Here is a 25,940-nt window from a genome sequence, read left to right on the forward strand (position 1 = left end):
TATAACATACGTATAACAGCTTGCAATTTCAAATATTTTAGTGGAAAATGAATTACTGTGAAAATTGCTTGCAAATGTAAAATTTCATTTTGTGACATTTCCGCCACTTATGTAACAGAAGAAAAAGACAAAAAAGAAGAGACGCCACAGGCTGGGGTGAAACAGCTGCACAGTAGGCTATGTCAGCCAGTCAACCTTGGTTTGCAACCAGTATAAGCTTCATTTTGTGCTCTCATGGCACCCTCTCATGTTTTCTTTGTTTACTACATCCACTGATGCATTATCGTCCACATACCAAGTGCTCTTTTAAAAGAATAGTTCACCCCAAAATTAATATTCAGTTGGTGAATTGACGTTGAACTTAAAAATTGAAATTACCAGGGTCATATTAATAAATTAGTTTTGCTCCATGCCATTGTGCTTTCTCACTGTACAAAATGGCAAAAAGTAACGGTTGCAAACGATACAGATAAGTCACCAACAACTCAGAAAGGGCCTGATGTTAACGCTTGAACAAAACAATATCTTCCTACGGTTTATATTCTACTATTCTGATCTACATCATGTTCATGCAGGACCAAGCTGCTCCAGTTGTTGACCTTATCTTACCTCTTCCTGACTTTCTCTCTCATCACTACACCCATTATCTCTCCCCTGTTGTTATAAATGGGCCTGTTCAGACACTTGCAGGAATGTTTTATTTCCCCACCATGCATCTTTCTCTGCTCATCACCTCCCAACCAAAACACTGAAATTGACTGTTTCAAGAAATAACCAACTGGTGCGTTACAACTCTACATCTGAGCAGCGCCTGAGAGGAAGAGTGAAGTACGTGGAGTTATTCCCTTCTCTGCAGTAGAAAAAAGGAATCATGGAAGGTGCACTGGCTGTTAAAACTGTGATGATGGTTGTGATTGTAGCACACTGTGGAGCTGTGCCCACCACTTCACCCAGCCAAGAAGAGCTCTCTAAAGCCCAGGTAAACATGAAGTGTTTTCAAAGTTAAAATACTGCACAACTGTTGGTGTTATTTAAACTGGTGATATTACGGAGAGTGCATTCAGTTTTTCTCTGTCCATACTCTTCCAACCTTGTCAAACAATTAAGTTCTACCCTTTTTATATTTTGTAATATGAAAAGGAAAAATCTACTTCCCATTTTCAGAAGTATTAATTTCTTACTAAAGCCTCTACAGGCATTTAAAGTCAGCTTTACGGCATTAAAAATTGGTTTGAAAAATTCAAAGTTGAGCTTTAAAGATAATAACATGCATGGTCTTCTCTGGAAAGGGAAATTACCTCACCCTGTACAGTTTGAACACTGCTTTGACTGCCTCTAAACATGAGAAAGTCTGGAGGTATGCCTGGCTGTGCTGGACATTATACCAGACACGTTGGCTCAGCTTTGTGATGCAGAGAATTTTTAAATGTTTAATGTGGGTTTATTTGCCGAAGGTTAACAAAAATGTTTTCAATCTGAAGCAGCAAACACGCATTACAGATAAGGGCCGATTTTCAGCTGTGTTTTTCTATAAGCACATACTCAAGGTATATTTTCAGATATGCTGGATATAATGTATATTAGAGTGAGTGATTATATTGTATATCTATAATGCCAACTAATAATCTAAGATAGTACATACCAGCATTTCAAAGAGAAAGTTAGAAAAATGTTATTGTTATAAAAGAGAAAGTTAACTTGACTAAAGTTACAGTTTTATCCTTAAGATTTCAGTGTTGATTTGGTGATACCTGTGGTCACTGGTGGTAAGAGCAAGTGTGGTTTAATACTGCAGGTCCCAGAATTCTGTGGGCCGTAAACACTCCTGGAGCAGCTAGTCTGTCAGAAATACAACAGAATCGCAACTGGTGTATGTGTTCACTCATGCTGTTTTAATAAAGAAGTCAGTCAATAATTGGCCTTTTTCCATCATGCCGGGAGCAACCTCCATCTGATTCCATGCTGCACACGGTGCGAGTAGTTTTCCACACAACAGCAGGAAACAGTAAATAGAACTGTTATCTTGCTGAGGAGTTGGAGGTGTGTGCAGCCTGTCGCCTGCAGCTTTTAAGCCAACAGTCTACTCTGGCTGCTCCTTACTGTTTCATTGCCCCCCTGAAATATTTCAAACTGATCCGCTGTCAAAGAAAGTTGTCTTGTTTTCTACAAGCATTTTTAATGAATGATCATTGTTAGTGGCACAATGAAAACCAACATGTATCTTGCCAGTTGAACATTTTTAATGTGAAGCAGCAGTAGGAAATGTTGGTTTAGCATTAGCATCTTAATCCAGCTATAATACGGCTGCTGGAGAGTGAACAGTCAACAGTGTAGCTGTTATCAATGAGATATCAAGCAGTCATGTTGGATAAATACATGCAACGTTCTGCATCCAGTGCAGGAATGGCAGAGTCCGCCACTAACAATTAAAACGACTATACAGAAAGGAAATTAGAATTATAACTTTTAATTAATTATAATTAATTAATTAATTAGAATAATTACAATTTTAAATGTATCTTTTTCACTTCATCTTTTCTCAAAATTCTGCATTTAAATAGCCAAATTACTAATTAGTCAAATTAATCATATATGGAGTTGTATCTGTACATTAGAATTGGTCATTCCTGTTTTCTTTGTCCAGGACTATCTGTCTCAGTTTTTCTCTGATGTGGGTGTCAGCGCTCCCAGCAGTATCTGGCGCAGCTCTCTAGATTCCTTTGAAGACACTCTCAGAAAAATGCAGGATTTTTTTGGCCTGGAGGTGACAGGGCAGTTGGACTCCAACACCCTGGAAGTGATGGCTCGCCCCCGCTGTGGTTTCACAGATGTGACCAGATATGGCCACTTTGACGGACGACCAAAGTGGGACAAGACTGTGATCACATACAGGTACTACACAAGATCTCCATGTCAGAACAAAGACCAGCAAGTCTCTGCAAGCAGTTCATCCAAACATAAAGCACAAAAAAGCTCGTGTCGTGAGATTTTGTAAACCATTTTCACTCTCACATTGCCGTAGGATAACTGACTACACACCAGACTTGAGTCAAAGTGATGTGGATGCCACCATAGCCAAGGCTCTGAAACTCTACAGCGATGTAATTCCTCTGGATTTCAAGCAGATCGACAACGGCACCGCTGACATTATGATCATGTTCAAGGCTCGAGGTAATGCAGTGCATTCAGTGCATTTGAGAAAATGTTTGATCTAGTGTTAACTTTGTTCTTCTCCTCTCAAAACCAGACCATGGAGATTTTGCTCCATTCGATGGGGAGAGTGGGGTCTTGGCCCATGCATTCTCCCCTGGAGAGGGCAATGGAGGTGACACCCATTTTGATGAAGATGAAAACTGGACTCTAACCTCAGCAGGTGCTAACATTAAGGAAACATTGTTATTGGGTTGATTTTTTTTTTAATGCTACTATGTCTGCATCACAACAGTGTCATGAGTCTGTTGTTGTAAAGCAAATCCTCGATAACTATGCTAGGACAAGGTTTTTAGATATTATGAATACTTTTCCTCCACCGAGTGCTTGCTCAGTTGATGATCTAGTGCATGATTTTAATGAGGTCTTCTTTTGAAACTGCTGCTCCTCCGAGAATTAAAAAATGACAAATTCCCCACAAATCACCTTGGAAATCTGCTGCTATTTGCCAGCTAAAAAGAAACTGTCGCAGGGCAGAGAGACAGTGGAGAAAGCACACTAACTGTCCACTTCTCACATGAGAAATTACAATAATGCTGTCAGAAAAGAAAGACAAGCTTTCTTCTCAAAGGTCATTACTGATAACAAACACAACCCAAAGTCCTCTTCTCAGGAATTTGCTAAATAAAAAAATTGGCTCCATTAGATCCAGGATTACAAATGCAAATTCATCAACTCTCTGTGATCTGCCAGCAGTTGAGCTTCCATCTACTATGATGAAACTGGTGTCACCATCAACAAAATGAAGTCATCCACATGTGCACTGTTCCTGCCACCCTGTTTAAATCCAGCTTCCAGTGCATCTCCCATGAAACAACAAGAATAATTAACACATCTCACATTTTACTACTCTAGTAAAACCCCTCCTTAAGAACCCTAATGCTGAAATGCTGATACATGCTTTTATTCGCTTAGACTACTGGAACTCTCTTTTTACTGGTAGAAAATTACAGATAATTCAGAACGCTGCAGCCAGGATTTTGACCAATACAAAAAAAGAGATCACATTATCTCTCTGCTCGCATCACTGCACCGGCTACCTGCATCTTTTAGAATAGATTTTAAAGTGCTTTTACTTGTCTACAAAGTGTTACACAATCTAGCTCCCTCATACATAAGCGACTGCCTCTCATTTTCTCTCATTTTATGTCCCAACAAGAACTCTCAGATCATCTACTGCCTTTCTTTTAGAAGTTTCTAAAGTGTCCCACAAGAAACCTGATGAGGCTACTTAATGTTTTAATGGCCCTAAACTGTGGAACACCCTCCCCTTGGATCTCAGGACAGCAAACTCCCTTCGTATTTTTAAAAGAAATTAAAGACCTATCTTTTTAACATGGCTTTTAATTTGGGTTGACTTTGCTGGGATCATTTTTTATGTTTTATCAAACTGTTTATTTATTTTCTTTCTTCTTTCTGTTGCCTTTGTTGTTTATTATTGATATTATATGTCTTGTGAAGTACTCTGGCCTGCATCTCTTCATGAGATGCTATACAAATAAAGTTATTGTTATTATTGTCAATTATGCCCCAAAGCTATGGAACATCATTACCTATTAGCAGGAACGCCAGCACGCTAAATATCTTTTAAAAAGCAAGCTAAAAACGTCTCTCTTCACTGTCCTAAAAGAAGTGCAGCAGTTCATTGCACTGCCGCAGTACTTTTAAAATGCTATATTTTACGTGATTTTATCCATTCGATGTATTCTATTTTTTTTTACTTTATTTGATTATTATTATTATCAAGAGGGTTTTATTTTCTTACATTAATTATAGCATTCTATCCCTGTTTTCATGTTCATTCTATGTCTTTCATGTGAAGCACTCGGTGCAATTTTCTTTGTTGTAAAGCACTTTGAGCGGCATTTCTTGTATGAAAAGTGCTATACAAATAAAGTTCATTATTATTATTATTATTATAATGCTACAGATGATTATGTGCCGACAGTAACCTTCTCAGTGTGTATCTGCAGGAGCCAACCTGTTCTTGGTGGCAGCCCATGAGTTTGGCCATGCACTGGGATTGGCCCATTCTCAGGTTCAGACAGCCCTGATGTATCCCACCTACCAGTATGTGACAACAGTGGGGTACAAGCTACCAAGTGATGACAGACAGGGAGTACAGGCTATCTATGGTGAGAGCTCAACTAATTCACAGACTTATGGGGTACTACATTTCAGCACTGACAAACTCTCCTACTGAGATTCAAAGAGCTTTACCAGTGCCATTTCTGTGTCTTTTTCCTCTCAAAGGAGTCAGAGCAACATCAGCTCAACCAACTACTGAACCTGACCCAAAACCACAACCTAGACCCGAACCAGATCCTGAACCCACATCAGAACCCGCTCCAGACAGGTGCAGCAGGAACCTGATTTTTGATGCTGCAACCTCCATTCAGAGCAGTCTTTACTTCTTCAAAGATGGGTCAGACATTTATACACTGTTTTGGGATTTGAGTCTTAAGTTTCACAAAAACATGTTACGCCATTAGATAGAGCTGCTATTTTGAAAGTTAAATGCATTCAGTAAGATTTGTTTATCAGTATGTGACTACTGTCAGCTTATCGTAGAATTTTGTGTTTCTTTGTCAGATATTTCTGGCAGAGGAGCAGCTCCTGGGATGGCATCAGCATGAAGAAAATTCAGTCTGTCTGGCCTGGAATCAGTAAAGTTGATGCGGCTTATGAGTATAAGAAAAGCAATACCGTCATTTTCTTTGAAGGTACAAAATTAGCTTTGTTAAAAAATCACATAAAGTCATTTTTTGTTAATTGAAAAAAAAGCAAAAATCATTCAATAAATGCTGGGATCAGTTAGGAACATAACTCTACCTTTTCATTCACAGGGGATCATTACTGGGGGATCAGAGGAAACACTGTCCTACCCGGTTATCCCAAACCTCTCAGCGAATTTGGCTTCCCTCCTTCTGTCACCAAGGTAGATGCTGCTGTCCATGTGTCATTCACAGGCAGAACCCTCCTCTTTGTTGGGAACAAATACTGGAGGTGAGTAGTAGCCATAAAAATCTAGGCTGAATCCAGATCTAGACATATACCAGGTGTTGATGAACACCTCTCCATATTACTCATATAGCTACAGTGACAGAAGCGGCACAATGGATGGTGGGTACCCAAAATTCATTCACAGAGAGCTCCATGGGATTGGCAGAGTGGATGCTGCCTTTGAGAACAGAGGTAGGTAACAATCAGAGGTTAGCCCCTCAGCAGTAGCATTAGAAGTTCATGTTTGGTGATACTGTACCAATGATGCATCCCCCTTTTTAGGTTACCTCTACTTCTCACATGGATCCAGACAGACAGAGTACCACTACCAACGAAGAAGGGTGCTGCGCACTCTGTTGAACTATGGATGGATGGATTGCAACTAAAGAAACAAAGACCCAAATACACATATACACACACACAGACACACACGTACACTCCTGTGAGCACACAATAATAGCTATGGTCTACTCCACTAACTAATCCTGAGTAGCTTAAGGGGGCTTTTCTGTAGAAATCTGCATGGAAATACATTATTTGAAAAAGAAATAGATAATGAAAATGCATAATAATCCTGTAGGCAACAACTACTTGTTATGTAGTCAATGTTTTTGTTGGACATGCATCAATTAAACATGATTTAATAAAAGTGAAATAATAATCAAGAATGGATTTAAGTGCTTCTTCATTATGCCTGAGTGTGAATAAGGATGCACTAGAATAAGGAAAATCTGGCAACTCTGGTGTGTGTTTGAACCCAGGTGAGTTGCGTGGGAGACCATTTATCTTACGAGCATGAGTCATGCCACTAAGATGACCTCTGAAGAGTTGTTGCAAAAGGAAAAATAACAACACATACTCGTATTTATAGAATCACAGTCATCTTAAGTGCCTTGACTGGTCAGGAGCACTATAGGTGGTAGGAGCTGATGAAAGAGGGAAGATGGCTTTTTCATTTTCTTTATACAATTGGTTTACCAGCTAGTGACATGTAGCCATTAGGCTACCTTCAATACCCCATAAGGAAGAGACATGACTTCTCACTCTGATGTCGTCTGAGCCCCTCAGAGGTCACACCGTAGACAGATGTGGAATGCAGTAAACAGTTTAGCAAACCTGTGGGTGCAGATTTTTTTCATTGAAGCAAAACACCCCAAACCAGGCCCAGCCTAACTTATCCACTTGCGGACCTTCAGTTCTGGACCTGCCATTCCAGTTTAATCCAGTTCCAGTTTAAGTGTCATGTAGAAGTTATATTCTGTTCAAAAATGTGAACATAAAAACATAATTCTTTCAAAATATATATATTTCAAATAGTTTTTATATGTGTTAATGCTGAAAGTAATTTATATTTATATTACCATATATTTTTAAGATAAATGTCTGGTGCAGTGGAATCAGTTATATGGTTGTGAGTTCATTGGTAAAACTACAACAACCATAATGCTCAGCCGACGATGACGTCGCGGGAACACACCTCTCACTGTGATTGGCGGATGTTTTTATCCCGCTGCATGGCTGAAGGTGAAGCGGGTCCTAACGTGTGAGTCACTTTTGTCTCCCAGTCAAAAATGTCATCCGGTGGACTTTTAACCATGCACGCCCAAATTTGCAAGCGCCTGGTAAGTGAGGGTGTGTAAAATAATCTGTTTGGGTTTGTCTGTTATATTGTTATATCGCATAATGCGAGTTCTAGCAACAGTCTGGCTGGCTGTAAACACAAGGCCCTGGTTAACAGCAGCTCAGTTAACCTTTTTGTGTCTGCGGAGCGTCCTTGACTAAAGTAATGTAACAGCCTGAAAGCACCTGATAACAGGTGGCTCGGGTGCTTTAGTGAAGCTGTCTCACATCACGGGCTACGTTTTTCTCCACGCTGTAACAGCAAGGTACGTTTCTCAACAAAATTAGTAAGAAGCTAACAGTTACAGCAACAACAGGAACCAGCTTAACTGAAAATACGAAAAGCCTAAAAGGATTTTTTTTAGCAGGTGACAGGGACAAGTTTGACTGACGACACCCAACGCTAGCTTAAATAGCTATTTTAGCCGCTGTTAGCTAATGTTACCTGCCTGTGTGTGCCCTTATTGTTAGTTTAGCTAACGTTAATGTATTTCTCATGCTTCTCTACTAGCTTGAGTTAAATGTGACCCAGAATTGTATCAGGGAGCTTCAGGTCGAACAGCAGACTTGACTGGAAAAATAGGCTCAGAAATAGGAACTCTGTCGTGTATGGAAGATGAGTCATCCATATCGTTATCCTGTTATTGTAGGCTCACAAGTACCTCTCAAGAACCTACACATCTCGCCCTTCTCTCAATGTAAGTACACTAACTGAAATGTCAAATTCTTATCACAATTAAATGATGGACTGCAAATTATAATGCAGACTTTTAATGCGTGGTTTCAGGAAGTCGTCATTGTCAGTGCAGTCCGCACTCCAATGGGCTCATTCAGAGGCAGCCTGGCAGCAGTACCAGCCACCAAACTGGGGTCCATTGCCATTAAGGGAGCCATAGACAAAGCAGGTGTGTTCAGGTGGTTCACTTTGATTAGAGAAAAGTCATAAATGTAACACCAGCTGATCATAGTCATCACCAGGCTTGTGCAAGCATGGCTAAGCTAATCCGCCAGATGTAACAAGTGATCTGATTTTTCCCATTCTCTCAGTTTCACTTGCATTACTGCATCAGAGAGAAGATAGCTGTGTATATTTAGCGAGTTGACGTAATGTTTGTTGTGTTTAGGAATTGCTCCTGAAGAGGTTAAGGAAGTCTACATGGGCAATGTGCTTCAGGCAGGAGAAGGACAGGCCCCCACAAGACAAGCCTTGCTTGGAGCAGGTATGACCACACTGGTATATTTTCACCCTCATTGGCATTGCACCAAAATATTGATGTCCAGACACAAGCTACACACTTGACAAATCAGAAATAATTGACACAGGTACAAAAAGCAGGATTGCCATCTCTTCCCCCCTTTTAAAGGTGACTGTGAGCAGCTAATGGGCCCCCCTTCTGTATACATTCATGATCTGAAAGCCACACATCATACATGCATGACCAAGGCTACGAAATATGAAAACCAAAAGCTTGCAGCTGCAATGTGACACAAGCAAGCAGAGGCCTCTCATATCATATTGATATAAAAAGTTACAGGAAGGTTGGAAACTAATGTGAAAACATATTAGAAACATAACAGCTATGATAGACACTTCTGTTTTAATCCCACACCAAAGATCCCTGTGAAATAATATAATACCATTGTCAAATATATACGGCTCTCCTTTGCCAGACTGACACCCAAAAGCATAACTGAGGATTGGTCAGGATATTTTTATTTTATTTATTGATTTTTGCACATGCAAATGTCTCTGATTGTATCTTCAGGTTTGACCCTCGGCACTCCAGCAACAACAATCAACAAAGTGTGTGCCTCTGGGATGAAGTCCATCATGATGGCAGCTCAGAGTCTAATGTGTGGACACCAGGTAGCATTAGCATTAAATACACTGTCTCTCTTCCACGTGCTAGAGGCTGTTTGCAGGTAAAATGACGTAATGCATACTTACTGTACATATAAAACACAAATCTGATCCCCGACAAGATAATGGAAAACTTTGTTCTGACCAAAAACAAGCTTTGTTTACCAGAAGCTGTTTGATAACTTGCAAGCTAGTACAGTATGGTCACCATAGACTTGCCCTTAGGACTGAAACTACACATCTTTCAGTTCTTTGACAGAATGGCTGTAATTACCAAATTCTGTGAAACACCATAAGCTACAGAAAAAGTGACCTTATGAATTCGTAAACATCCAACACTCAATGTGTACGTAACATGAATTGAGGTTCAGTGCAAGACAAACAATGGGCAATACACTATAGTTGTCACAACAGATATGTGCATGGCTGTCTGTGTGTGATTTTAGGATGTGATGGTGGCAGGAGGCATGGAGAGCATGTCCAACGTACCTTACGTGATGTCCAGAGAGACCCCAGCCTACGGAGGAGTGAGGATGGAAGACCTCATTGTCAAGGATGGACTCACTGATGTCTACAACAAATTCCACATGGTAACTGTCAACCTCCTGTTAAATATTACCTTGTTGAAACTCTTTATAGACATAATATATTTTTATACAATTCTAGTAATAATTCTGTAACATTTGAATGCATTTGAAAATATGGAAAAATGCAGTAAGAAAGTCAGAATAAAATTCCAAGTGAAATGGTATTTGAAATGCTTCTTGCGTCTGTAATCAGATGCATTTCCGGTTGAGAAATACAAGTTGGGTTTAGACGTAGTGCAGGGGGGATCATGGAATGCATTTAAAATAGTGTAGAAGTACAGGAAGCCAGTTTTATTTTCATATTATTTGAATTATTTGATTTGGAGGCAATAAAAGTACAAATAATGGGATTTACCTTTTCTATACTTTTGTATTCACTTGTATATTATGACATGAGAAATTGGTGTACAAAGTCATTTTTCATTTAATTGTGAGTTTTATCTTTTAAAATGATATGTATATCCTAATAATACATTAACATATAGCTGCCACAGAAATGTGTGTGTGTGTGAAACAGCACGTGTGTATCTAAGTCATCTGTAATTTCATGCATTGTGTGTTTACAGAGCATGAGTTGGAAGAGGACCTATAAATTCACCCTTGTGTCATTTTTCATCACGTAAAGTGAATGTGTCACTTCATCAGTTTCATATTTGATCTATTTTCTGTTTCTTTTGCCTTACTGTCTTTAACAGGGCAACTGTGCAGAGAACACAGCCAAGAACTGCAACATCACCAGAGAGGAGCAGGACTCCTACGCTATCAGCTCATACAGCCGCAGCAAAGTAGCGTATGAGTCTGGCACGCTGGCCAAGGAGATTGTACCAGTTAGCATTCCCCAGAGAGGTACAGAAAGTTGATCTAGGGCTGCTGACATTGGTTATTTACTTTAAATAGCACAGCATATCTGATGTTGACGTGGTTTTGTAGGCAAACCTGATGTGGTCGTGTCCGAGGATGAGGAGTGGAGGCGGGTCGACTTCAGCAAAGTTCCCAAACTGAAGGCAGTGTTCCAGAGAGAGAATGGTAATGATGCTGTTGCAATTACTTTCATTCAGTCATTCATTACCTAAGTTGGGAATAATATTAATGCACTTTTTGTCAAACTAAACAGATTTGTACAGAACAGAGTCAAACATCATATTTGTTCATCTGTTCTCATTCCCATTCCATGAAATGCAAAAATAATCTAAAGTCCTGCCCCTCTCAAATACAGTGCATATAAGGATTTTGTTATTTACACTTATTTTGCATCTTTATAATTTTTCTGCTACTTATTTACCTTCCATCCAGTAATTACTCATAATACCACTAGGCTTGTTATTCAAGTCGTACTATTCTGCTGCTCATTAACTTTGAAATGTAATCACATGTCCATTTTGACAGATGTCCTTGTCAATTTCAACACCATTTGTTGCAGACAAAAGTAACTCAATTTAAAAAAAAAAAAAAGAAAAAAAGAAAAAAAAAAAGTAATCAGAATGCTGGCTTCCTTTTGTGTTTTTAATGTACATTTTGTTTTTTAGGCACGGTGACAGCAGCCAATGCCAGCACACTGAACGATGGAGCAGCTGCTCTTGTTTTAATGACAGCAGACGCTGCAAAGAGACTCAACGTCACGCCACTGGCCAGGATTGTCTGTAAGCTTTACAAACACACACACACACAGCTGTGCTTGCAGTGCTTAACTGAAATTGAGGTTTTAACACATGGCAAGACTGCAGATGAAACGTAAGACTCTTGGGTTGCATTTATTCTGCAAGTTAATAGTCAGAGAGGTTGGTATGCTAGTTGAAAGCAATAATAGGTTTGCTGGTTGTTGGATGTATGTTTAGGCAATTAAAACATAGAAAACGTATTTCTATTTTATTTCATTTTTCTAAAAGTCATGAGGAACAGGTGTAATGTAAAAGCCATCATCAGGTTAAAATAGAAAAAATAAAAATGGATTTTAATACACTATTCTAAGCTCACAGCTAACACATTTTATAACCAGAGACACACATCAATCCGACACAAATCTCTCAACAAGCTGAGAGTGTTGGACAGTGTAGGGTAGCCTTTTTATTTTGATTACATTTAGGAAAAAAGTGGAGAAAATACATTCTGTAACGACAAATACAGATGGCTATTTGTCAAGTTAAAATAAAACAGGCACTTGTTTGTGTTCCCTGTTACCGCATCATTAAACAGCATATTTTTAAAGCTAGAGTGTCACAATTGTCATAGTTTTTGTTAAATTGCAGGATTGATATGTTGTATGTTTTTACATAGCTTTTGCTGATGCTGCAGTTGCACCCATTGATTTCCCAATTGCTCCTGCATATGCTGTACCAAAGGTGAGTATGAGCATGTAATTAGTAGGGATGCCCCAATCAAGTTTTTTTTGGCCAATCCGATACCTATATTTACCTAAATGTCGATTCAATATGTATTTAACACATTGAAATAACAGCTGTGGCTACACACATTAATTTTCACAAGCTTCTTGATCCAAATCCTGAATCCTGGTTCAGAAATTTGGTAAAGTTGATAAGCTAAAATTATTGATATGATTTGGATGAAAGTATAACTGGAAGAATGTGACTCCTGAAACTGATGTGACAAGATCTGCTAGAGAGATGTATCACTCTGTTGGAGTAACACTGTACATGGTGTTACAGAGTGATGCTTCTTTTACCCCATGAACAGTCTTGAGTACAGGTGTGGCAGAGTACAGACGCCGGCTACAGAGAGCGCATAAACCCGACGACAGCCACGTTTAATGTTGCCATCATGTTACTCACTGAACGTTAAAGAGCGACAAAAATGAGAAGCTGCTGCTGGAATGTTTTGTACACGGCTCTTTGCTAATAGGAGAGAGGAGAGATTACAGATTCCTTAGCGTCAGAGTTTAGCGAATCTGTTTTATTTTGCAGACCCGGGTGTCACAAAAGATGAGTGTTGGCAGGGCAGTGAACGTGGAAGTGTTTATATATTGCTTCCTTTTTAAATATGTTTATGTGTATTGTGATAAAACATGCACAAAATAAAATTGCACAATCAGAATTTTATAACCCACGTTAATTAATGTAAATCTGGTTCAAAACAGTGGCATATCTTAAATATTTTGTCATGTTAAAAATCCAAAAGCGTAAGAATTATTTTACCAAAATGACAAAAGTTGTGCTCTATCCTGAAGCACACTCTTTGTTTCTGGATGCAGTTCTGTTAGTGTGTTCTAACGCTTCCACCATGCGTGTGTCTGTAAGGTCCTGGATGCAGCAGGGCTGAAGAAGGATGATATCGCCATGTGGGAGATCAACGAGGCCTTCAGCGTGGTCGTGCTGGCCAACATCAAGATGCTGGACATTGACCCTGCAAAAGTCAACGTCAACGGGGGCGCTGTGTCACTGGGACACCCCATTGGGTAAGCAGCTGGCTGGTCATTGTTTTGGAAGAGATCTGGGATGTGACCTGGACTGAAGAGAAAATAACAAAAATATTGCCAAATATTGCTTTTCCCAGGAAATAATGAGCTGAGATGAGGAAAAGGTGTGACTGGTTTTTCAAGAATATCTCCTCCGTTAATGCTCTACCTCCTCCTTTCCCCTGCAGAAATACATTTTTGTTTTGCCATTTTGTTATCTGATCCAGTAGAGTAGGAAACAAAGGAATGAGCTGTAACTGACAAAGCAGTTCAGACAAATTATCTAAAGTATCCTTTTCCACTAAGTATATTTACATTTCAGGCCCATATTCAAACCTCATACCACCATAACACTATGGACATCAAATCACTTAAAAGAAATTGACATGGTTAGCAGATATTTCACTTTTTAACCTTTCAACTAAGTAGTTTCTTGGTTTTGCAAAACATTATTCAATTAGCATTTTTTGTTTGTGGTCATTTCAGATGGTTCATTTGCTACTTGATCATCAAAAACTTGTGCTTTTAATGGAGTTGGCCTCATCATACAGTACAGTTTCAAGTTGGCCACTAGATGCTGCAATTTCCCTTGTAATATTAAGTGCACTTGTTCATGTTGCAGTGGATAACATGTCCGGCACAAATAGTGACTGGGCCTCTTAAGGCCAGCTTCTCTCGTGTCCTCCACCACCTGGAGTAGCAACCACATGGCAAACAAAACTACAGGCACTGCAGAAAACTCAGTGTATCTCTCCCTATGCACTTTCCCAGAAAATATGTCGTCAACAGCAGCATTTTAGAACTGCCTTAAGGAGAAATTACAATTGTCAAAAAATGTTATGGATTACAACTTATGTTTATTTCTCTTCTCCTGTTAGGATGTCTGGGGCGAGAATCGTGGGTCACATGGTGCACAACCTGCAGTCAGGCCAGTACGGGCTGGCAGGCATCTGCAATGGAGGGGGTGGAGCTTCATCTATTCTGATCCAGAAACTGTAGGGAACTTGATAGGAAACCTGTCTCCCCCCCTGATGCACTCTTTTGTTAAATTGTGTGTTGACTTCCTGTTGGCTCCAAATGGTTAAGCGACTGTAAATTCCCTTTTACTGTGAAGAATGCATCTGTTACAACTTTCATGCCAGTGGCCTTACTCAAACAGCAAAGTAGGACTCGACTCACATGACATCACGACTCAAGTATTTAAAACACCCCTTTGTTTAAAACACTCCCTTGTTTGATGAAGCATATTGTGCAAAGAAATGATTAATATTTAACTCTGAAGTGGTTAAATAAATAGTTTTTATGAAACTACTGTTATTGGTCTTCTGTGATTATGGAGTTGTTACTAAAGGCTTGACAATAATTCATTTTCCGTAAGTTTAACAACAGATACACTGCTTTGGTTTTTAATATTTTTATGCATAATCTAAAAAAATACTATATTACAGTAATAAAGTCAGCACTGTAGTTTTCAAGTTGGCTGCTAGATGCACAATTTTCCTTGTAATGTTAAATGCACTCTATTCATGTTGCACTAGGTAACATGTCAGAGCTGAGTTCTGTGGCGCTCATATTGCCTTTACGCAGCAGGTTTTATAAGTTATATTTATATTTGTTGTTGTTGCTGCTATCATATGTTTTAACATTAGTAATTGGTTTATGGGGTTAGTTCAGGTTTCACCAATTGGAGGTTTGAGATAACTTTAAAATTTCTGCTGTTACCTCAATACAATGGAGGTGAATTAAATTGAATTTAATAAGGGGGGAACAAATTGTGACTTGGATGAACTGACTAATTCATTAAAGGTAATGAAGATATATACCAACAACATTCTCTAACTCAACTATGTGATTCTCACTTTAATTCTCATTTGGTACATTCCCTGTCAGGGAATTCTTTTGTTTCCAATAATTCATTTTTGACACATTTCATCAAGCAAAAGTTTGTTGATGTTGTCATAGGAGTTGTACATTGCATGGTTATCCATCCCCCTTATGAACTTATATAATACAGTATGTTAAAAGGTATGCAAATGTTGAGCTGATGTCACTCAGTAAGACATTATGTTCTTCAGTCTCTTACTGGATGACCCTTGTCTCTCATTCCTTCCTGTTCCTGCCAGTCAAAACAGTCCAACGTTGAGTTAAATGTTAACAGGGTCTGAAAGTCCTTCCGCCATCAGTATTTTGAAGCCTACTTGCCCATTTGTTTGGACATTACTGATTAAACACAGCAGACGCTTTTCTTTAGGAGGACGAACAATAGCATGCCTTAAGTAAGAACCAAATCTATTACATCTTTTCACGTCTTTTTTTAATCCTGTAAGGCCCTGTCTGAATGACGGCTTTTGGTATGTCACACACTTGTCACCTGTCGATTCCTCCTCTGTCGCACTGTGATTATAACAGGGAGGGGCAGCTTTGGCTGCAGGAAAACATTGCCTAATATGTTAATCATTTTCAAGAATTTGGCACTTGATTTATGGAACATTTTCATTTCAGTTTTTTGTACAGTATTTATGTGTACAGTAGTTTTGATTAGAAAGAGCCGATTTTATATGTCTTGCTTAGACACGTGGCCAACAAATATTTCCATCTGCACGAATTGTTCTGTGAAATGAGTGAGAGAGGGGCTGTTTTTGACGAGGGAATTTGTTATTGGTGCTCAAAGTTACCATAAACCTATACGATAAGTATAGGTACATGTTAATCACAGTATACATACTATATGTCACACTGCTGAATTGAATTCCTAAATTAGGTTTTCCTATCACAAATCAATGGATGGCCACTGCTGGATGAACACAGTCCTGTGTTCGCTGTTTTCACTTCATTCACCCTATCTTAAAGACTTCTGTGAACAGATGATGAGTATCAGCGCTGGCCTTCATGTTTGAAGTGTTGTATAAATCAAGTCCTGCACAACAGGCTGGCACAGTAAAAAAGGTGTGGTCATGGGTGTTGATTACATGGAGGAATGGCGTGAACACGAGACAGAGACAGAAACAGGGAGTGAAGGGACAGACAGAACTAGAGCGCTGAAGGAATTTGGAATTTCAAGGTAGGTGGAAATCTAGTGAAAAATGCAGATAAATGTGTTTGTAAGCTCTATGAAAGTCAGCCTGCTCAGGTAACGTGTGAGCATCTTCTGTATTGTATTTTTGAAATGTGGAACAGTTCCCAAATCAGCTTGCAGCTTGTTTATTAAAAAACTGGACGTTGTAAGTGTTTTTCTGATATGTGTTAATATGTTTAGGTAGTTACTTCTTGTGACCTAGCTTTCTAATGAACAAGTTGCTCAAATCTTTCTGTTTTATGAATATTGCTTTAATGAATACTACAGTTTAGCTATACGGTGCATCACATACTGTACTTATGACCAGCAGTCTCCCTCCCCAGGCTGTGTAACCAGTATGAATAATAATCAGGTAAATTCAGTTTTTCAGTTCACATTTCTAAATATCTGGGTATACATTGTTTTCATTTACCAGTTTACTGTTTATGTGATCTGTCTGTTTTCACACCACTGCTCACCACATTTGTTAACCTGAAATGAATGATTTTTCTAAAGAGTAAAGTCAGATCACACATTTACCTCGTGTTTTCTATAGAAAATATTTTTATTCCTATCTCTTTACTGTACCTCCAGGCAAATGGTCTCACCTATGACAACATAGGGTTTCAGCTTGAAGAAGGAAGACCCCCTCCATACACCCCACCACAGGGTATATACCCTCCCCTCCCACAGGGGACCCCCAGCTATGTTGCCGTCACTCCTAAAACCATCAACACTCACCACACTGTAATACCTGGAACACCACATAACACAGGACAAAAGAAAGGTACAGTATTTGAGCCTTTTGTGAAGTGATACCACATGAAATAAAAAGGTGGGTAAACAATGACTTCAAGTCAGTCATAAGGAAAATATCCACATCCATCATATGAATGAAAATATCTACGATAGTTTCACAGAATTATAAAAAAAATGTACTTACAGCAAGATGAAGTAACTTGAAATAACATATTTCTCCTTTTACAAATGAAAAAAAAGTGGAATTCATGAGCAATAAAACACCCTTTTTGCTGCTGCAGGCTTACTTGGCACGGAGTAGCTGAACCTTATGGTTCACTTTTTTTAAAAAGTAAGGCACGCCCCAGCTTGGACCCTCCCCTTGCCTGGGTGATTGGGAATGTGGGATTTGACGGCGGTATCAATGACTTTAATTTTGTCTTGCAGGAATAAAGAAATGTCACTGGAAACGTATACTGTGTGCATCTCTGTGTGTGCTTCTTATCCTGGCGGTGGTCGGCCTCTTGCTCTGGTACTTCTGTAAGTTTATTTGAAGATCTTTGTGGCTGCATCAAATGGTTTTTATCGTCACATGAGTTGTGTGATGATCATCTCAGCAGATTCCTGTGTGCTATACATGTACTATATACTGTATATGTGTGTGTGTTTGCAGTATACTACCAGTGTTTACTGGGGAAGTGGTGTGATGGTGTTAGGGACTGCTCTCACGGAGAGGATGAATCTCGGTGCTGTAAGACATTAAAATCAACCCCCCGATCTGCCACACATACACACTGGATCTGCCGTTGTGCATCACATCAGTGATCAGCATGGTGGCTGAATAATATTGTCCTCTCTACTTCACAGTTCGCCTCCACGGGACCAACTTCATGCTGCAAAGTTATTCTTCTGAAAGCCATACGTGGATGCCGGTGTGTGCTGAAAACTGGGACAACAACTACGGGAGCGCTGTGTGTGAGCAGATAGGGTACAAGAGGTGCTGATTGTCTTCTTCACTATTGTTCAAATCCCCCTTCTTCAGAGTGTTGTCTCACTGCTGTATACAAGTCAACAATACAGCATGACTTATGGGTTTTTGAAAGCCAGAGTTTATATTGCTGCTGGTACCTTAGAACTTCCATGCCAAAATTACAACTGTTCAGTGTTTTCCTCTTAATGTATAAAAGCCTCTGAGAGATTTAGACTTTCATATGACGCTAAAAGCACTGGAAACCAGAAATGATTTAAGATTAGCAGCAACATAAAGCAGAGAGACCCACAACACACATTTAGTTTTAGAGATTTTTCATAGCTGTAGTCATATTAACATTGGATGACCTGACTGGCTGATATCCAAACTTTTCTTAAAGGTCCACTTCCAGCTGAGTATAGTATATTGGTCTTACCTCACTGATCACGTCCTGGTGTCCGTCCCACAGGCAGGATTATGTGTCCTACACCCAAACCAGTGCAGGTTCTTTGGCCTCAAAGGGATACATGAAGCTGAAGCCTGGGAGTAACCATGGATCACATATACATTCACAGCTCACTTACAGGTATACCACCCCACCTATCACCGGATAATAGCTTTATACACAGTACAGCAGTGATTACATTTCCATTGGAAATTGAATCAATGTTATTACACACTGTGTAATTTAAACCTCTGAAAAAAATGGTGATTATCTTGAATATCAATTTTTGTCATCCTTTCCTTTGCAGCCAAAGTTGCTCATCCAGAGCTGTCAAGCTTCATTGTATTGGTAAGTTACTGCTTTAACTGGCACATAACTACACCACTGAAATATGTATGAATTTACAGTAGGTGATAATGTACAAAGCTGTTCTGAAAAAGGAATTTAGCCAGCCAGACAGTGGTACTTCCAAATCTAAGAGAACAGAACTTTGACTTCACCTGAATTCAAGTTTTTTTCTTTGACCCCTTAAGTTTTTTTATTAAACTCTTTGCCTCTATCCTCAGAATGTGGAGTGAGTTCAGCAGCCCCCAGTACTCGTATTGTGGGTGGTACGGAGGCAGTAAGTGGGGCCTGGCCATGGCAAGTCAGTCTCCAGATTCATGGTCAACATATTTGTGGAGGCTCCATTATCAGCCCTTACTGGATTCTATCTGCTGCACACTGCTTCCAAGCGTGAGTGCCTGGTCTTTACAGAATTAAGGGCCCTGCAAGCCATTTGCATGTTTGTTCATATTTGCTTTTCTACTGTCTTTTGAGATTTGTTTTCCCTATGTTTGACTATTTTCCCTCATGACAGGTACTCCAATCCTGGAATGTGGATGGTATACGCTGGTGACTTGAGCTTGTTACAAATGAGCTTTGGCCCTGGCAAAACTGTTAACAAAATCATCAATCATGAAAAATTTGACACAAAAAACAATGACAATGACATTGCTCTCCTAAAGCTCAATACACCTCTGACATTTACAAGTAAGTACTTAGTACAGTAAAATTCATATTTCATTAATTAAATGGTGATGTGAACTGTCAGTTAATTTCTTTATTGATAATGGCAACATACATGTTTGTCTCAGGAACAGTGAAGCCTGTGTGTCTCCCCAACATTGGTGTGGATCTCTCTGCTGGACATCAAGCCTGGATTACAGGATGGGGAGCTTTGCGGTCATCTGGTGAGTCAAACCCTAAGTGTACTGTATATCTCCAACTTTCCACGTCTAGTCAAATGCATAATATATATGTTGACTAAGAACCTGGCAAACAATTTACTTTTCTTTCCTCCCTGTAGATTATTTGCTCAAATATTTCAGGGGGCACCTGATTTTTAAGGCTTAAAGTACAAGTAATGGAACAGTGCTTTTTATTGCTTGACTGAGCTAACTGTGGTTCTACAATCATTAATTTTTCTCAGGGCCGTCCCCTGACAGACTAAATCAGGCCCAGGTGACCATTTACAGCAGAGAGACCTGTAACAGACCTCAGGTGTTAAACGGAGAAATCACTAAGACCATGATCTGTGCCGGCAAACTGCAGGGAGGAGTCGACTCGTGTCAGGTTTGTCTGACTTTGTTCTCTCTCTCTCTCTCTCTCTCTCTCTCTCTCTCTCTCTCTCTCTCTCTCACACACACACACACGCACACCTACACACACGCACACCTACACACACACCTGAGATGTTTATTCCTCCTGTGTGCTGCAGGGAGACAGTGGAGGGCCCCTGGTGGTCAAGGAGGGAGATGTATGGTGGCTGGCAGGAGACACCAGCTGGGGGATTGGATGTGCTTTCAGGAACAAACCAGGAGTCTATGGCAATGTAACCTACTTTATCGAGTGGATATATGATCAAATGCAGGTACAGTATGCTAATGCAATAGAGATATACAGTAATTCTCTGTATTCTGTACAAATGTGATTAGAATTTTCAAAATACATTGTTGTTATCTTTTGCAGTTGATAGTTATTTCAGAGTTATTTCCCCAATAGGTCTTCTGTTATCAGACAGAGGGCAAGAACTAACAACAGGGACTCTCGATATATCAATTTATCAAGTTTTTTTGGTGAATGTGTTTGCAGCCAACAGAAGCAGAGCAACATGACACTGAGGTCCTTGTGTTTGCTCCCTGTTGCATGCAAATCCAATATTTTCATATATTTTAACCTTGGCTTAAAAATATACCTCAGCCATGTGGACCTGCAAGCCAAAATAATGAAATGAACTGGAGTACTGATTCTCAGTGTGATCGGTTGTACTAGCAACTTGGGCTCAGACACTTGAATGGACATAAGCATGGGAGTCAGGCGCTCTGAGGTGTAGGCATCTGCTGGATACCTGCTTAATCACTGGCCATTTGAAGCGCTGTAGCGATGCTGTCGGCGGTTGGTAATGAACTCGAAAACCCGCTGTTGGCACTGAGGTCCTTGTGTTTGCTCCCTGTTGCATGCAAATCCAATATTTTCATATATTTTAACCTTGGCTTGGTCCACTAACCAAAGGCCAAAACTATACCTCAGCCATGTGGACCTGCAAACCAAAACAATGAAATGAACTGGAGTACTGATTCTCAGTGTGATCGGTTGTACTAGCAACTTTTTCATATTACATGAAATCATTAGATCTAGTGTTAATATAAATAAGTATATATAAATGGCGCTAAAAGCCTTGTACAGTGTGCTAAACAAATGCCCACTTAATATGACAGCAAGCAACTGATAAAGGGTGTAATAGCTAATGTAGGAGACTTAGAGCAGGTGAACGCTATCTGAATCAAGCGGGTTAGGGATGAGTGACATGTAATGATTTCAAATAAATTATTCTAGTCTACATAAATTGAATTGTATTTTTTTTTATCTCCACAGAATGAGTGACAGAGTTCTGGATGACCCTGAAGACAAACCTCTTTCATTATTCAGCGGTACATACTTTATCACACACTTTGCACTTTAAATCTGAAGCTCAGAGGGAACTTACTGATCAGGAAGATTTTCATAAAAAACAAAAACAAAATATTGTACAAATAAAACTAATGTGTCATTTCATTATTTATATATACTTAGTACAGATTGAATTTTGTTTTTGAACAAAATCAAGATTTATCTGTTGTAATAAAACAAATTTTGCAGAAAGAGCTGAGTTTCAATTTGATATTGTGTGACAAATGTCCTGTAGCAGTGGCAGCTGGTGGAAAATGTTCCAGGTAGGGCTGTGCCATATCCAGTCAGTTTCAGCTAACATCCCAGTATGATTTAATGCAAAAATGTGAATGTATCAAAAAGGAATTCCTACTTTAAATATATAACAATTATTTTATTCCAACATAAAATAAAGCAGTAAGCAATGCCTTGACAAACACATCAGGACATCGTATTTTGGTCCCCCACACAGGCGATTTCAGTATAATATAAAACGTGTAATAGAAAATGTTTATTTCTTGTGATGCCCCTATGGACCTTATATTGTTGGGGAAACCAATAGGGAGGTAAAGATCGGGAGAGTAAACATAAAGGGCAGTTAGTGGTGATAAATTGCTATTCAGACACTTGAATGGACATATGGGACTCTCGATATATCAATTTATCAAGTTTTTTTGGTGAATGTGTTTGCAGCCAACAGAAGCAGAGCAACATGACACTGAGGTCCTTGTGTTTGCTCCCTGTTGCATGCAAATCCAATATTTTCATATATTTTAACCTTGGCTTAAAAATATACCTCAGCCATGTGGACCTGCAAGCCAAAACAATGAAATGAACTGGAGTACTGATTCTCAGTGTGATCGGTTGTACTAGCAACTTGGGCTCAGACACTTGAATGGACATAAGCATGGGAGTCAGGCGCTCTGAGGTGTAGAGATAGTAAATGCCAGCAAACGTTTGCTCACAAGTGAATTAAATTGAATTATGCTATACTATAATTAAGAAATTGTGGGGTCCCTGATAACCAATACAACACAGTTAACAGAAGGAAATACCCAAAATACTAATATAAACAACCTTGTAAATATCAGTTGACCTTTAACACATGGAATTATTTGAGATTTGTTTTAAAATGTTAACTGCGCATCGCACAAAAACATACACTGGGGCTGAAAATGAACAAATGTACACTACCAGTCAGAGTTTGAGTACATCCTGCTGGATACCTGCTTAATCATTGGCCATTTGAAGCGCAGTAGCGATGCTGTCGGCAGTTGGTAATGAACTCGAAAACCCGCTGTTGGATGTTACTGTTGGCATCGATGTAGCTTAGCACAAGCACCAGCTGTCAGTGGGAGGAAATGTCAGTCTCGTCTGCTTGAATGGCGTTAAAATCAGCGAAGTTGACTTCCTCCAGAATGTAATCCTTTAGCAGTGACAGCAATGCAGTCCAACAGCTCGATTTGTAGCGTTACCGTCTTTGACTGCCTTTAAAAACGGTAACATTAAGTTAACTAGCTGTCTTAGGTGCTCCTCCGGCACACTGCAACAAAATCCACCGGTCCCCTGAAAATGGCAGGGTTGTCCGAGGAGTCAGTCTCATAATGCCTACACAAGGCCGACTCAAAAGCCCCACAAAACTTCACACAATCGATTATTTTGGATAAAATGTTTGTATCCACCTCCTCACCGCCATCCTGTGGCCGCTGTCCAGCTGCGTAGCGATGTTCGCTCTGCCTAATGTGGCTAACGTTAGCTGGACAGAATTGTCCATGTGTGTCCTGGTGTTCTCATGTTTCCTTACTTTCTCAGACAGGGCTTCATATTGCTCACTGCTGTAACTGTCCATGCTCGATTTGTCCCCATTGTTTAAAAAAGCAAAATAGGGCATTAGCATGACTGCATCCAGCTAGCCAGGCCTTTAAGTGCACCAGCTACGAGACAAGCCTCGCATACACTGCTTCCCTTTCTCGCTAACCTGTTCAGGTTGAACTGGGCATAAAATAATCGCCCTTTTCGGATTAAATTTTACGTCACACTTTCATATCTTTGGCTTTCTTTCTCCACCGCCCCATAGCTGCTGAGACATGCAGACAAGCACACATATCCAAATTTCCCTTTGAAAGAAGGTTACACCCCACTTTAATTCCTGCATCAACCTGTTCACATGATGATAACTGAGCATACTCTATTTGCTGAGGAAGACTGTGAGATGTGGTTAAAAGCTCACAAGAAAAGTCAGTGAAATTTTCTTTCTAACTACTGCTTCCAAGGTCAAGAATCAACTCTCACACTCAGGCCTTTAACATAATTCACTTCTTATGTGTGTCATATTTACAGCTTAATGACACTAGCACGCCCTTTTCATACACAATTATCAGCATTCTGATATTGTACTGGCAGGTTACTGTGTCAATGAACAGTTTAGAGTCTGCACTGTCCATGTCTACATGTGATGTGTAATTCAAAGTAGAAGGAATTATCTGCTGACACACACACAGGACATTTGAGAAAGGTGTATCCTCAAACTATTTCAAACTTTCCTCAATCTGTTTTAAGAAAACCATTCATGTCAACTATATCTTTTCGTTTTGTGTTACTGAGGTTATAGCATGTGAGATGTACTGCCTGAGTGCTCGCTTCTCTAAAGATCCCACACTATATCTAGTTTGATAGCGGTGTATATCTTTGATATGTACTAGTTCCCCATCTAATTCTGAATTCAAAACCCTTTGGATAACCTGTAGAGCTCTCTGTAGTCAGGCCCCCACCCTATGCATCCCTTTGTCACCATTGGGTCACTTTGGCTTTTAGGTGGTACTAAGCTCTAAAACCAAAGGCGTTTGAGCTCAGTCACCTTCCGTGGCTCCTAAACTTTGGAATGTATTCCCTTTGGACTAAAGATCTGCGGACACCTTTTAAAAGCAGCTGAAGATGCACATTTAGACTTACAGTACCTTTGCTTATTTTTCCCATGTTTTGTCTCATTGCACTTTAGCTCTATTATTGTGAAGCCCTTTGTGATGTAATGTCAGGAAAGGTGCTTTATGAGTCTGGTCACTAAATAATATGACTCATGGGATGGTTGCTAATGATCATTTCCAGGAAACCTTGGATCAAAGTACAGAAATAAAGGTTATAGGGATGGCAAATGGAAGCGATAAAGAGCCAGTATGGAGATCACCTGCTTTGTACCCACAGAATCAAAACAAAGAATTTCCACTGTATGTTTTACTGTTCCCTGCCTGGCTGCAAATTAACACTACAGAATATTTTTTCAGTTGCTGTCTCATTACCATATAGATCCACGTAGAAGAAGAAGAAGTCTATTTTTTATGTTTTATGGTATTGGTTTTTGAGACGTACAGTAATAGGCTATCAAATTGCCAACCAACATCCAGAAATGGTCTTTTCTCATCATTTAAGTATTGCTTTAGAATAGTGACAACTAGCTAATTTGGTCGTTCACCAACAGTAGTGGAAATTGAACATTGGGTTTTCACAAAGAAAAGTTTTCATAATAGAAAATGCCTATTGAATGCTAAATGCCAAACTGGATGGAAGAATAAACAGACTTTATAATCATGCCATGTTGTTGATTCTAATGATGTTCTCCTCTGTAATGACTCCGCTGAGTTTTTTTGGTGACCACCTAATTACCTCAGCTAAGGAGGTTATGTTTTCGGTCCTGTTTGTTTGTCTGTCAGCAGAACCCATTAAATATTGGGGTGGATCCGAATCACGGGGCAGATACATTAATTATTTTTCACTTTTGTTAACATTGCCAGAGTGGTCAACTGTAACACCGGTGTCTATGGCAAAATGAACTGAATACGTAATTTCAGTGAAAGGTGTGCCGCGACTAAACATACAACACAACATAACAGCTACCTCAAACATCACTGTAGAAACAAATGCAGCAGTAAGAAATAAGCAATCAGGGATGTGAATTTTCTGGATTAATCCGGAATTACGGCTATTCCGAGCTGAAAATGTGACCCATGTGAATCATGCAGATTTCTAAAAAAATATTTTATGGTTGCACTAGCTTCTCTGTCCTCTCCTCTCTGTG

General features: G+C 39.5%; 3 protein-coding genes across 10 annotated transcripts; all 3 read left to right on the top strand.

Moving 5' to 3' along the window:
• The first annotated feature begins 701 nt into the window (after positions 1-701).
• mmp30 (matrix metallopeptidase 30) lies at positions 702-6,878 on the top strand. Its single transcript, XM_044222767.1, has 10 exons — positions 702-979; positions 2,645-2,892; positions 3,023-3,171; positions 3,248-3,373; positions 5,184-5,345; positions 5,464-5,635; positions 5,803-5,933; positions 6,057-6,216; positions 6,305-6,405; positions 6,496-6,878. The coding sequence occupies exons 1-10, from the start codon at positions 872-874 to the stop codon at positions 6,597-6,599; spliced, it is 1,461 nt and encodes a 486-aa protein (XP_044078702.1). The 5' UTR covers positions 702-871; the 3' UTR covers positions 6,600-6,878.
• An 806-nt stretch (positions 6,879-7,684) lies between these two features.
• On the top strand, positions 7,685-15,002 carry acat1 (acetyl-CoA acetyltransferase 1). 3 transcript variants are annotated; one of them, XM_044222775.1, is made up of 12 exons: positions 7,685-7,835; positions 8,484-8,531; positions 8,621-8,738; positions 8,958-9,053; positions 9,600-9,700; positions 10,141-10,284; positions 10,977-11,127; positions 11,212-11,307; positions 11,808-11,921; positions 12,556-12,620; positions 13,533-13,690; positions 14,569-15,002. In XM_044222775.1, exons 1-12 carry the CDS (start codon positions 7,785-7,787, stop codon positions 14,687-14,689), a joined length of 1,263 nt encoding a protein of 420 aa, XP_044078710.1. In that variant the 5' UTR covers positions 7,685-7,784; the 3' UTR covers positions 14,690-15,002. The 3 variants fall into 3 exon arrangements, with proteins under 3 accessions (XP_044078710.1, XP_044078712.1, XP_044078711.1); XM_044222777.1 differs by having other exon boundaries at positions 7,735-7,845; XM_044222776.1 differs by lacking the exon at positions 7,685-7,835 and adding an exon at positions 7,938-8,099.
• Positions 15,003-15,739: 737 nt separating this feature from the next.
• Positions 15,740-25,607, top strand: tmprss2 (transmembrane serine protease 2). Of its 6 annotated transcripts, none has more exons than XM_044222773.1 (14): positions 15,744-15,966; positions 17,077-17,118; positions 17,340-17,532; positions 17,931-18,023; positions 18,157-18,234; positions 18,351-18,480; positions 18,923-19,039; positions 19,206-19,246; positions 19,465-19,633; positions 19,758-19,930; positions 20,035-20,130; positions 20,370-20,512; positions 20,658-20,810; positions 21,815-25,607. In XM_044222773.1, the coding sequence occupies exons 2-14, from the start codon at positions 17,104-17,106 to the stop codon at positions 21,821-21,823; spliced, it is 1,410 nt and encodes a 469-aa protein (XP_044078708.1). In that variant the 5' UTR covers positions 15,744-15,966; positions 17,077-17,103; the 3' UTR covers positions 21,824-25,607. The 6 variants fall into 6 exon arrangements, with proteins under 6 accessions (XP_044078709.1, XP_044078708.1, XP_044078706.1 ...); XM_044222771.1 differs by having other exon boundaries at positions 17,090-17,118; XM_044222772.1 differs by lacking the exon at positions 15,744-15,966 and adding an exon at positions 16,019-16,751 and having other exon boundaries at positions 17,074-17,118.
• The last annotated feature ends 333 nt before the right edge of the window (positions 25,608-25,940 follow it).

Source organism: Siniperca chuatsi, linkage group LG14 (assembly GCF_020085105.1).
Source record: "Siniperca chuatsi isolate FFG_IHB_CAS linkage group LG14, ASM2008510v1, whole genome shotgun sequence".
Lineage (NCBI taxonomy): Eukaryota > Metazoa > Chordata > Actinopteri > Centrarchiformes > Sinipercidae > Siniperca > Siniperca chuatsi.

Bases quoted from the DNA above. Each gene is read 5' to 3' on its own strand.
- mmp30 (XM_044222767.1), top strand. From the start codon at position 872: ATGGAAGGTGCACTGGCTGTTAAAACTGTGATGATGGTTGTGATTGTA. The intron at 980-2,644 runs GTAAACATGAAG...TTCTTTGTCCAG, and splicing joins AAGAGCTCTCTAAAGCCCAG to GACTATCTGTCTCAGTTTTT. The intron at 2,893-3,022 runs GTACTACACAAG...ACATTGCCGTAG, and splicing joins AAGACTGTGATCACATACAG to GATAACTGACTACACACCAG.
- acat1 (XM_044222775.1), top strand. From the start codon at position 7,785: ATGTCATCCGGTGGACTTTTAACCATGCACGCCCAAATTTGCAAGCGC. The intron at 9,054-9,599 runs GTATGACCACAC...TTGTATCTTCAG, and splicing joins ACAAGCCTTGCTTGGAGCAG to GTTTGACCCTCGGCACTCCA. The intron at 9,701-10,140 runs GTAGCATTAGCA...GTGTGATTTTAG, and splicing joins GTCTAATGTGTGGACACCAG to GATGTGATGGTGGCAGGAGG.
- tmprss2 (XM_044222773.1), top strand. The intron at 18,481-18,922 runs GTGCTGATTGTC...TCCGTCCCACAG, and splicing joins GAGCAGATAGGGTACAAGAG to GCAGGATTATGTGTCCTACA. The intron at 19,247-19,464 runs GTAAGTTACTGC...CTCTATCCTCAG, and splicing joins TGTCAAGCTTCATTGTATTG to AATGTGGAGTGAGTTCAGCA.